We start from the raw sequence: 13,378 nt of genomic DNA on the forward strand, positions 1-13,378 counted from the left end.
AGAAAATGTAACAGTAAAATGAATTGGGTCCAACAGCCAACAATAAAAAATATATATTTAAGTCGAAATTCACATCAAAACTCTATAAATGCCTATGTATATGTTCAAACATCCACACGAAATTCACTATAAATACTCTATAAATAATATATAAATACCTAATTTTTATGTGTTTCATTTGTAGAAAGGGTTTCATGATGTTCCATGACTTTCGTGTTTCATGTGGTGCATATGTGTATGAACCTGTGTTTAAGAATGAGATAGGTTGACTGATTTTTTGTTATTCGGAATATAAATATTTTTAGGTGAAAGTATTCATAAAAAATAAAATTAGGATAATCTATATAAATTTCATCTTTGAAAAGGTTGCCAAGAAAAAATTAGGTTAAATTTTCTTTTAATAATCTCATTTTTAGCCATAATCATTTAGGGGGTGTTTGTTTGCCCTCACTAAGTGGGACTGGACTAGACTGGATTAGGTGTTAGTGCAGTCCCATGTTTTTTAGAGGAAATGACTAGCTTTAGTGGGATTAAACCTCACTCGCCTCGACTATGGGGCTCGCTAGATAGTCTTAGTGAGACCCCCTAACCACCACCGGAATGCTAGGACCCTTCTTTTCTCTCGCGTTATCCCACTCGACTCCTCGCTCTGCTCGACTCCACATCCTGCTTGATAACCTCGCCAAACCATCCCAGGACCGCCGCCGCGTCCTCGTAAATCACGGCTTCCTTTGCCACTTTCTCTTCTTAGTTTTCTTCAGTTTTGTTTTGAAGATTCGTGAAATTATTACTGGGTTTTGATAGATTTTTGTTTTTGATCGATTTGTGGGTTTGATTGATTTCTCAGATTTGATTGGTTTATGGGTTTTGATTTTTGGATTTTGATTGCTACCCATTTATTTTCAATTTATCTGCTATTTTTCCTTTTATGAATTGAAATACAAAGTTGTTCTATGTAAATTCTGATATGTTTTGTTATTAACTCATTAATTTTGTATATGATCTTACCCAATTAATTAGTACCTTTTACATTAAGGCTTATGGTAGTCTTACAAAAATCCAACGAATTGAGTGGAACTGTCGGTGAGGGTGAGGGTGGAACAAATGTTCAAGAAATCTTATACAAGGCTCGTTCATCTTCTAAACTACAAATTTGGTTCTATTTGCTATCAATTTGAGTCGATGAAAGTTTGATAATTCTCCAAGTTGCAGAAGCACCTGCAATTTGTGAAGAAGAAGAGGGCTATGCCCTTTTATTTTTCCATATATTCATTTTGATATTTTTAATAGAAAATAAATTAAATAATAATAATAATAATAATAATAATAATAATTTATTGTTAGTCTAGCTTCTTAGTCTGACACTGCACCAAACGCTTCATTAAACTAGTCTAGCTTAGTAACTAGTGTAGCTTAGTCTAGTCTAAGTCAGTCCAGCTTAATCCCTGAAGTTAGTCTAGTGCGAGACAGTCCGATGCAACAAACGCATCCTAAAGGATTAAAGCTGTTTCTGAATTATAACTTAGAATTTCAAGTTTTAACCCATGCGATTGCACATAGTCTAAATCAGGAGATTCGAGAGTTTAAAAGAAAAAATGGCCGCCGGCCCCCGTCTTTGGGTCGAGCTAGATTTGACCATCAATCTCAATTAACCAAGAGAAGATGACCCTTAATTTAGTCTTTACCTGCTGTCTTGATCTGTAAAACTAGTGACAGAAGATTCTGAAGATGACACATTAGCTAGTGCAGAAGTTTAGTAGGGGACATGAAAACATATATATTTGCATCAAGAGATTAACAAGATGTATAATTCCACTAAGCCTTGAAAATTGACTTACATTGATCAATTTTTAATTTCAATGACCATTTTGATGTCATGGGCTAATTTCAAAGACCATTTGTGAGAAGAAGAAAAGAAAAAAAAAGGACTTATGGAACCCATTTATGTGCCACATTAGCATTTAACGGAATTTTTAACATAATTGTGACGGAATGACCATATTGATTTGCGACACCTATTTTTAGGAACTACATTGATTGATTTTCAATTTTAAGGACCATCTTGAAGGTGAGGGTCAATTTCAGAGACCATTTGTGATAAAAACCCATTAAAGAATTAAAAGTTCATAATTAACCTATCGTTACTTTTTATTCAATAATTATTGTTTACGAGAGACGACTTTCTAATTTCTTTCAACAAAAGTAGAGACTAAGTGCCATTAAACGAAATATAGCGGTGTGTAAGTTCGAAGTATCACAGTTTGTATAGCTTCTGCAAGTTGTTCAAGTTGATCATGACTACATGGGTTTGGTTGAAATCAAACCCTTAATATGTTTCTCCTAATTTACGGTGCTTCCATTCCAGATAAAGGTACTGTATTCAAGAGGCTCTCCACGACTTTTGCAGCGTCACGTAATTGGACTTGAAAATAAATCTGTCGGGAAGCCAGAGCGTGAGATAGTTTGATGGATACGTCTTCATCTATAGTGGCTATCTGAAAATGTCGAGACCATGCAACTGGATTGCAAGCAGCAATTTTGACCAACATGCATGTATGTTTAGTAAATTATTGTCCTTTGATTGCACTATATTCTATAAGTAGGGTCACTTAGGATTGGCCCTTATGCCACCATATATGGGATGTGATATGATTGATTCAAGAATTCTGCTTGCATCTCTATCTTTGTTACTTTGCCTCAACATTTTGAAGAAGTTATCGCAACAAACCTGTATACGTACATCATCCACTCGTAACGTCCCTCTCAGTTTCTGCTTGCATCTCTATCTTTGTTACTTTGCCTCAACATTTTGAGAAGTTATCGCAACAAACCTGTGTACGTACATTATCCACTCGTAATGTCCCTCTCAGCCTTCAAGTAAGTTAACGTGAGGTTATCTATATAATTTTATAAAGATGAGATTACTTGGGGAGATGTTATTAGTATTCTAAAAACTTTATCATATGTATTTCTCTTGTTCTTCACGTGTAATTTGTTGTGTTAGTAACAATTTCTAGTCTTATTTTTAAAGATAACACGGAACATTATTGTGAAAAAGTTGGTGTTTATTGTGAAAAAGTTGGTGTTTATGTCCAAATTTCTTATTACACTGTCAAATTAGATTTTTTTGAATGGATACGATTGCATTACTAAATCATCATTCAAATTAATGGTTTACAGGTACACGCCTTTTTTTTTAATTGTACAATAGAGTAATCCATTCAAATTTAGAATACTCACTCAAAACCAATTGATAACAGGTAGGAAAACTCAGGCAAACACAAATTATTATATTAAGTATTTTAAGAGCATCATAGATCAATCCGTTAGAATATCCCACTGAAAACCAATTGATAATAAGTAAGAAAACTCAAGTTAGCACAAATCATTATAGTGGCTTATGAATTCCAGTCCTATCCCATTTACAATCTATTGGATATAATCCAGCTGCGTCATTTCAAAGGTTTTAGCAATTAACTTAACCCTAATTGACAATTAACAAAGAAGCTCAATATATAGTCACAGATTATGACATAATGCTTGGAATTTTTTTGTAGTGATCATGCTTCCATTAAACTCTAGGAACATGCATGACTACCAATTATCGGTATATGGTCAACTAACAGGAAGTTTGACAATGTACACCAAAAATTAGATGAGTAAATTCACATTTAGACCAAATTAAATGAATAATTCAGCCAAAAAATCATAAATAAATCATACACCAAATGGTTCCTATTGTATACGTTTTATCAGTGTGATTCTGTCGTTTGGAGGGTTACAAACACTTCCCCACATCTCTTATATTTTATGGTTTTTGGTGGTTGGAACTTTATCCCCGGTCCTTTTACGATGCACCAAACATTAGGGTTTTCAGTGGAAACATTTATTGTACTACGACTTACGTTGCGCATTCAATGTCTTATTATCCGAGTCTGAGTGCATGCATGAACTTTGCCAAGCCGTCACACCATGACACTGTTTTGACCCACCACCGCAACCCACCCGGCCACCAGCAGCGACCTTTGATTTCTATATATATATATTTTTTTTTTTGGCATTTTTGTTTTGGGGTTAGTGCCTTGGTGGTCTGTTATTGGCTAAAGCATTGATTTGAACGACCTGCACTACTCGAGCCAGGGTGAGCCATATATGGAAACGCATATAGCAGGAACAACTTACAAGATATGTGTACATTATAATGATATTTTGTATCAATGAAAGGAGGATATGTAAACAAAAATTTATAGATCATTTTATTGTATTGACATGAAACATCACTGTTGCGATGTCCTAATGCCGGCCTACAGTCGTTCTCTATCAGATGGAGGTAGACCTGGCATTCGTGTCGTGTTTTCCATGTTCGTGTCGTTTTTGTGTCATACCCGATATCTTAATGGGTCGCGTAGTGTAACACCCGTTAAAATAAACGGGTAAAATGACCCTACCCAAAATCGACCCAATAATATTAACAAGTAATATGACCCGACCCGTTACCCGTTAAGGAAAATATATTTTAAACCAATAAATAATCAAATGAAAAACATAATACTAAATAAGTATATACATATCATATTGTCACATCCAAAACATAAAAACACATTTTTCTTTTAAGTATATATTTACATACCCAAAATAAGAGCATAATAATAAAGAAAATTGTTATTAGCACTCCAAAAATCTCATTCTATACTCCAAACTTTATATATTAGGAAAGAAAAAAAATACTCTTGTGAGAAGTGTAGAATGAGATTTTTGGAGTGCCAATAATACTTCCCATAAAAAAGCATTAGAACATTACAAAATACCATAGCCTTACAAGTTGCAGGTCAACAGGATTTGGAATCATAAACCCACATGTTCTTCACTAACCCCGATCTCCCTTTTCGTATCCTCTCTCTGATTGAACTCTGTCTAGACCTCTTTCTTTCTTTCCAATTTGACAAGATATATAAATACGCATCCCCATCCTAGGCTTCCCAAAATCCATATCCTCATCCTTTTTTAACCTCTAAATTCCCTCCCCACAATGAATCTAAATCAACATCATCAGGCAATTCAAAGTACAGTAAAACTTTGTTCTTGCGGAGATCGATTAAAGTAGTAACGGAACTTAAAATGAAAAAGCAGTAACGAAACTTATTCAGGAAATAGCCAAAGTCTTACATATTTTTCATCCAAGTAAATAGCCAAATTAAGAGGCAAAATCGAACCTGGAGTGGAATCTGGATAATGGAGATGCGGAGATGCAGAGATGCAGAGATGTAGAGACGACTAGAGATGACAAGGATGATTTCGTCCACTGCACGAGGGAGGAGAAAAGAGAGACTGAGAGAGGCTACCGGAAGAACTGAACATACGGCGGGAGAGAAGGGCTAGGAAAAATAGACGGCGGGATCGGGAGAGAGGGTTACGGGAGTGGGGAGAGAGAAAGGGATTAGGGCTTTTGTTTTGATTAAATGGTAAAATTGGAAAATAATGGAATAGAGAAAGGGTATTTTCATCCAAAAAAGTTCTAATAATATAAGTGAAATAGAATCCAACAATACATATTTACTTCCATTTATCTTACGGCTGTTATTTAAGTAAAGTCTTTAATAGTTTTTTAATTAATTTAGAAGTGTAAAAAATGTAGAAAAAATATATAAACGCTCATAATGACAAGCTTTTCAACTTTCGTGAAGAGCTTAACTTTGAAATTTGCCACTATAATCATATAAATCATGGATCAAAATTTAACAGTTGATTGTTGTTTACATTTACGCTTCATTTTTCTCATCAAATTTTTTTTTTTTTCGGATTTTCTTTTTTGAAAACATGATCTATTAGAGGATGCAGGAAGATGAACGGTTTGGATCGTTGATATGATGTTCAGAGTTTTATGGTTAGTGAAAATATTGCTTGATGTTTATAAAGTTTCTACAAACTATATGACATTGACTCATATTTCAATTAACCGTAAATATCGAAACGTGATATCAAAGATCTGAACCGTTTATCTTCTTACATCCACCAGATGATCATGTTTTCAAAAATGAAAATTTTAAAAATAAAATTCAGTAAGAAGAATAAAGCGTAAATGACAATTGACGGTTAAATATAAATTTAAGGTTTATGGATTATAGTGTTGGATTTCGAAGCTAACTCTTTCATGAAAGTTGTAAAGCTTGTCACTATGAGTGATTGTGTATTTTTTTTTTTTTTTTTGACATTTTTTACACTTCTACAATAATTATTATTAATTTTATTAATTTTGCCCTCAAATAGAGAACATTATTCATGAGGGTTTGGAGGATTTTAAAAATCTAAACGATAATATAAGCGTAACCATTATCTACTCGTGGAGGAATAATGATGAATCACAAGTGTTTATATATTCTTTTACATTTTCCATACTTGTATGTATGTCTTCTTAGTTTTTGCCTATACAAATACTATACTAGTTTATTTTAATTTTGGACAACAACATGTTAAGTAAAATTTATCCTAGTAATGATAATAAGGAACTCTCATAATAAAAATAAATAATGACTAAATTTTTTTTAAACTTATATAGAATAATAATATAACACTATATATTTAATATAGAATATATTGTATATATTAATATGGCTATTGTATTTTATAATAAATCTTGTAGTAGTTAAACTTTAAAATTATCAAAACAATTTTTTTCTTAACGGGTCGAAACGGGTTACCCACGTGTATAACCGTTAAGAACTTGTTATTAATGGGTTCTTAACGGTTCACCCGATAATGACCCAATTAGTTATCATGTTGATCCGAAACCCGTTATTTTCATGTTGCGTCATCGTATCGTGTCAGAAACTGCCGGGTCTATATGAAGGGCATTTGTTTTGTGAGAAAGAATATATAGACTGGGAGGGAAGGAGAGGAGTTAAAACTTAGAAAACATAGTGGTGTGTGGTTGGTTGTGTAGGGTAAAATTAGGATATGTATACAAATGATTATGGATTGGATTTAGTAAGGATGCTGCAGACATTATTATTATTATTATTTATTTATTTATTTATTTATTTTTTAAGAGTACGTACGTATAAAAAAGGGTTTAACAGCAACAATTGATAGTACTTGTTGTCCTTACTTGATTTAACGACCACTATTTTCTATCTGATAATATAATTACCTAGCTAATAGCATAAAATCACGTCACTTTACAAATATTGAAATACATTTCCTTAAGCCAATTTTACCGAGCTGGAGGCCAACCGCGTCAGTAATGTTAGGGAGACAAAATTTGCAAACTAAATGATGTGTCACCAATAAGAAATGAACACATTTATCAACATTAAATAATCCAATCATCAACATCCATGTCATTTAGTTTAAAAAATTTTGTCTACAAATTTAGTCTCCATAACATTACTCCAGTTCAAATAGGGGCTGTCATAGGAGAGAGAGAGAGATAAAACGAGAGAGAGAGAGAGAGAGAGAGAGAGATAAAACGAGAGAGAGAGAGAGAGAGAGAGAGAGAGATAAAACGAGAGAGGGGGAGAGAGAAAGGAGAATGACAGAAGTGTTGGTCGTGCAGAGTGGATCAGTCAGCTCTTCTCCTCGCACGCTTGGGCCTTCGAGTGACCGGACCTTCTTCGGTAACCTCGAAGACCCTTTGGGCCTGTAGTTTTAGCATTATTGTCTGGTCTCTCTTTGGGACTAGTTCCAAGTCTTCTTATGACCTTTGATCATTTCGGCACAAACAGAGGTCTTCCAGTTTTATCAATGTGGAGGCTACAAGAGGGCCTGGCCACCTGCGTGCATTACTCACAACTTTTTAAATCTTATTTGTGTGATCGACGCTCAAAATTGCACCAAGTATCACTCTGATTTTAATTTAATCTACGTAAACCAATTTTTCGACTGAATTTGTCAATTATGTGATGTGTCACAATTAAAAAATAAGTAGGTTAATCAATACTTAAGCAATAATTCAATCATCAATAAGACAATAAGCACGTCATATGATTTAAATAGATGATCATCCTAGCATTATCCTTTCTTGAAACTTAAAATTTCAATGAAAAAATCTCTAGCTAGTGTACCACCTAGCAATGAGTGGTATGAAAAGTGAAAATGAAATTCATTGTTTACAAATTAATGAATTGGAAATAAAATATTTAAATAATTGCGAAAATCAAACTTGACGGTAACTCCTGATACTACATAGCATTGAAGCCGCCGCCTAGTTATTTCCTCAAATTTACCTAGGAACTATTTATCAAACTATTTTAACTTTGCATTTAGCTAGTGTCTCGGAACATGAGTTCTAAATCTTTCCAGCTGAAATGGCCAAGCCCGGTGTTTTGTTAGGGTTCTTGCAAATGCTATTCCGGGTGGCTTTGTGAAGGCCAATGACTCTGTCAAGACCAACTAATATTAAATTGTTCATAACTTGTTCAATTTCAAGAGATTTTCCCATGAACCAGAATATACGCCACCAAGTATCATAATTCAAGCGGAAAGTATAGCTTTCAATGTTTCTCATGAAGTACCGGGTTTGTATTTCGGCTACCCTGCAAAATTTCTCCAATTTCAAATGTCTAAAGAGGAAGTATGCTTGAAACAAGTAAATTGGATTGAATTCTCACAAGCAAATATGTTCATCATCCGATCCAGTTATGTCAGTTCCAGAAGTCACAGATCCACTCTAATCAGCTGAATACCAAGAAAAATAAAATTTGGTTTCGGTTCGATTCGATTGGATCCCAGAAAAACCATCAGTTTCGTAGTGCTAAAGAATTGAATGCATGCATTTAAAAACGAAAAAGAAGGTGCAACATATAAGCAAGGAACTGATGGGGATGCTAAAAAGATGAGAAGAAATCATTGAAACACTTGCTTGGTGATGAACATTTTCTTACATTTTCATCTTTCATAAAAACAAAAGCTGTTCCTGCCACATCTAACAAAACCCTAGGGTCAGGTCATGATAATAATATTATATTAAAGCGTCACCAAGTCTTTTTTTCACGAAAAACATCTTCGAGCCATTCCCAAACTAAACTTCCATCAATACGATATAAGCAAGTAGCAGCAACAGCAGATTACTATGGAAATAAAACCAAAACCAACCATCGACGCTTTATGAATTTTGATTCTTCACTCACAATATACTAATTGCCAAGCGGCGCCCCTCCTTCCTCCTGAACATTCACCAGCTCATATTCCACTAAAGAGAGATTGTTATCCTCCTTCACTTCAAAGTTTGCAGGTTCAGTGACCTCAATACGTCCCCATTTATCAACTGCTAGCCTCATCGATCCCTTGAACATGTCAATCCTTGCATTGCGGAGAATTACAGTTGCACCAAGCTTCATCAAGTCAACTGGGCAAACAACAAGGTAAAACAAGATACACTAAACGGGAATAATCATTTCAGCAAAACACATTTATTAAGAAACAGCGAAACTGCGCTCAGTTGTATGATAACCTTCATAGAATTTTACAGTAAACGAAACTCCAACTTATACATGTTCGCATCATATACAAAAGAAAAGTTGCGATACAGTGAAATTTATTTCCATTACATTTTTCTACACAATGTGCAAAATTAATTAGATTAATATATTAGTTCAAGTAAACATAAGGTAGATTGATCAAAGTATCAACATAACTTTACAATAAGGGTACCTTACATCAAGATGACAAGATGCCTGTCTCTAATTGATGAAGGATCTATGTGAAGTGCAAGAATTGCTCATCTCTTAAGCCTAATTTCCTAAACTATATTTCTAAGTTGAACAAACTCAATTACTAAAATCCAGAACATCAAATCTCCATCATCTCAAAAGAAGATTCCACAGAGGTCCCGTCCCAATAAATAAGGTCTCTATAGAAATCATTCCATTATACTTTTCACAGTACTTAAACGAGACAAAGTACTACTAAATCTCATCAAATTCAAAAACATTAATCACAAGACAATATTCTTGGTTTCATATGCTTTGCACGATATGTAGAATCAACAAAATAACATAAGAAGAGCACCTAATCTCCAAACTTCATTTCGCCAAACATTTAAAGAAACACGTCAATGCGCCTATTCTTAATATTCTCTTCCTTTATGATTTCAACACCCTGTTTGTTCTACCTTACCCATATCAAGTCCACCAAATTATTGAGCATAAATCTATTTTATTTATTTAGATTTCTTTACATAGTTTAAATTTTTTAAAGCACCACTGTCAACAGATATTCTAGAAACAAAAGCAAACTAAGGGCCTGCTTGGAAATGCTTCTCTTCTAAGCACTTTCATTGTGGGTCAATTAAAAATTTTGATCAAAAATCAAGTGTTTCCTAGAAAAGCACTTGAAGGTATTCCGCGAGGAAGCACCTGCTTGGTGCCACTCCAGAAATAAAAAAAATACAAACCATAATCAATTTCACCTTCTTTTGCCAAACAGTGCCAGCATAAAACTTAACAATGCAGACAAAACCTTATCCCACTAAGTGGGGTCGCTGTATGAATCCTAAAACTTAACAATGCATAAAGCATCTCACTTCATTCAAACCTGTTAAAACATCACCAAATACCGGCAAAAAGAATAAACAATGCACAACTCTTAACTTTTCTTCAATAATTTCGAAAGATGTTAAAAAATTCAATAACTAATAAGTAGATTTCTATAACTAGCATAGATAATTGTTGCAATTTTTTGCACCCAAGATTAACAATTAGGTTCATCTGAAATTTTTTACAACGAAATGAAGCCGCATACAATGTGCATAGCCTACTTAATGTCTAAAACCATTTTCTCTAATTCATTTGAGTTTCTCTTTTCTTCAGTAACTCTAACCATCAAAAGCCATTAATCCTAATGCACCCTTTCTTTCTGGCACCCTATCCATTTTTCCAGCAACCAATACAGAAACAAATAAATCAGTAAACAAAAACATACCCAAAAAAATATGTACACACAGCAACACACAAATGAATCAAACCAATCAGACAAATAAAGTCAATTTCTCACAACCCAGACAAACAAAACACATAAATCAACTTTCCCAAACAAACAGTAAGAAAAAGCCCCAATACCTTGATCGTTCCTGGCAGTGAAGAGAATGGTCCCAGTCTCGTCCCCAATCAAGCACTCAGAGATTCGAGTCTGGCGAAGGTGCTGCGACACCGATCGGCCCTTCTGCAGCACAGGGTTCGAGCTCAGGACCTTGGCGACGAGCGTGTGGCCGCTGGTCTCCGGCTTGAGCAACTCGACCTTGGTGAACACGGGCTTCCTGAGACCAGGCTTGGCATTGCTCTGCTGGGGTGTCTGAGACGGTGCCGTTTTGGTGGACGTCGACATGGCTTCCAAGTCCAAAAACCCTAAACCTAACCCTAAAATCGAAAGTCCAGGGGAAATGGATTTGTATGTGTTTTGATCTCTCTATGCGACTCTCGCTCTCTTCTCTGCTTGGCGTTTTGGTGTGCTTTTATTTCTGCTATTGACTTTCTTACTTGACCATAAAAGAAAATAAAAAAATAAACATAAAGACTTTATGACGTTTCGTTTTCTACCATTTAACTTGTGACTCGTTCTTAATGTTACGATCCAATGATAATTTTCTTTATTTTAAATGAAAAATATTAAATTTGATTCTCAATACAAACGAATTTAAATCATATTATTATTAGATCCTTAAGAGATTAAGTCTATTGTTTTTTTTTTTTTTTTAAATAGATACTTCTGCTTGTTTAAAAAAAAAAAAAAAACAAAACAAAAAACTCATGACTCGCTAGTTGTTGTGACTAGTGAGTCTCAGTTCGTGGGGTTTGTGACTCTTCCGCTACCGCTCACCTTTAGGCTTGTTTAGTATTTGGGCCTAATTTGACGCCCAATATTGCAACCAATTTAGAGTCCAAGGGGTATCCTCTTTTTTTTAACTTTTATTGGAGCCCAAGGAGTCCTTATCATCAAGAAAGTTGACCCACACCCCCGAGGCCCCAACTCCAAGTCTACATTTATGAATTTAAATTCTGTGTGTTACAAGAAGATGTTTTGGTTTGCAAGTTGGGGTTTGTTCAGATGGTTAGGGTAATTTTCTTCAACTTATTGTGTTTAGGGTATAAATATTTCTTCGTCTCCTTAGTGTAGTTTTGAGTAGAAAAAATCAGAAAGATGATTTGATTTTACTATCAACAAGGAGAGGTATTCGAACATAGAACTTTTTTTTTTTTTTTTTTGGGACAGAAGAACTTCTGTTAATGTAGAATTGGGAAGTGAAGAGAATGGGCTACTGGGCAACACCTAGGTTAACGTAACCTAATATCATGAAAGTTGATAGTAAAATTAAATGACAATATAAAGTATAACTAAACTTTTTTATAAATACATATAAGATTCCTTAATTATTCGATATAAGATTTACACTCTCAACACGATTATGTCGAAATTTATAACGTTTATCACTAAGATCAACTCCAACCCTTGAACCCAAACCCAAATATTTAGGTCTACCAAAAGACAGAATTTAGTTTTATGAACCGTGAATGTCACTGATACCGCATGACCTAAATTTCAGGACGTAAAGTCTATTAGTTGTTGTGGATTGGTTTTAACCCTATTTTTTTTTTTTTTTTTTTTTTTGTAAATTTGAGTTATGTTTATCTTAATTTAATTTTAGAATATTTTAACCTAAAAAAAAAAAAATTAAATCCAACAAAATTTTCTAAACCAAACAATTCACACCAAGTTCCAACCAACCACTCAACCAATTTATTTTTTACCGTTGGATCAAAATCCTTAAATTGCCAAAAATGAACTTAATTTGGACCTTTGATCCTCAACGGCCAAAAATCGAAAGACCATTGAGACCCCTAAAATGTAAACGGTTTGTATCTACGCCCCTTGCTAATTGGGGCCCAGCTGTTGACCAATATAATTCATTAGCACCGTTGCTTTTGAAAAAATGTGGAGCCCCCAAAAATTTAGGTTAGCCGAATTTGAATTTCAAAACCAATTTTTTTGAATTTATGTCTCCCTATTGAATTGCAAGTTTAAACCCAAATATTGGGTTTGAGTCTCCCTCCTAAAGTTGGTCTAATGAACAACTGTAAGGCACTGAAATTTCACACACAGTTTCATAAATCAACCAGTAGCATTTTTGAACGTTGTGAAATTAAACAAAACAGTAATCACGCGCATACATCGTTTTTGATAAGTGCACTAAAGAAATGTTAGGAAAACTCTGTCAAAAGTGAGACTCTCTGTTATATTATCGTTTTTGCACAATGTATTATAATATTGATACGAGAATTATGTTAAGAAAAATAAAATAACAAAAAATTCATAAAGAATCTTACTTTTAAAGAAATTTCCTTAGCATTTTTCACGTCAACTAATGAATAATATTATTTTGTGCACT

At 34.1% G+C, this 13,378-nt stretch overlaps 2 protein-coding genes across 2 annotated transcripts in view; both read right to left on the minus strand.

Moving 5' to 3' along the window:
• Positions 1-13,378, minus strand: part of LOC137741411 (probable aminotransferase TAT2) — a 104,442-nt gene that overhangs the window by 77,490 nt on the left and 13,574 nt on the right. The gene's annotated exons all lie outside the window — the stretch shown is intronic.
• LOC137742300 (uncharacterized protein At4g28440-like) lies at positions 8,819-11,451 on the minus strand. Its single transcript, XM_068482131.1, has 2 exons — positions 11,055-11,451; positions 8,819-9,343 (listed from the first exon to the last, which is right to left on the minus strand). Exons 1-2 carry the CDS (start codon positions 11,317-11,319, stop codon positions 9,132-9,134), a joined length of 477 nt encoding a protein of 158 aa, XP_068338232.1. The 5' UTR covers positions 11,320-11,451; the 3' UTR covers positions 8,819-9,131.

This window comes from Pyrus communis, chromosome 8, assembly GCF_963583255.1.
Source record: "Pyrus communis chromosome 8, drPyrComm1.1, whole genome shotgun sequence".
NCBI classification, from domain to species: domain Eukaryota; kingdom Viridiplantae; phylum Streptophyta; class Magnoliopsida; order Rosales; family Rosaceae; genus Pyrus; species Pyrus communis.

What these genes read in the sequence shown, in the direction of transcription:
- LOC137742300 (XM_068482131.1), bottom strand. Translation starts at nt 11,319, where the DNA reads ATGTCGACGTCCACCAAAACGGCACCGTCTCAGACACCCCAGCAGAGC. An exon ending in CACTGCCAGGAACGATCAAG is followed by an intron (nt 9,344 to 11,054) that starts GTATTGGGGCTT and finishes TTGTTTGCCCAG; the next exon opens with TTGACTTGATGAAGCTTGGT.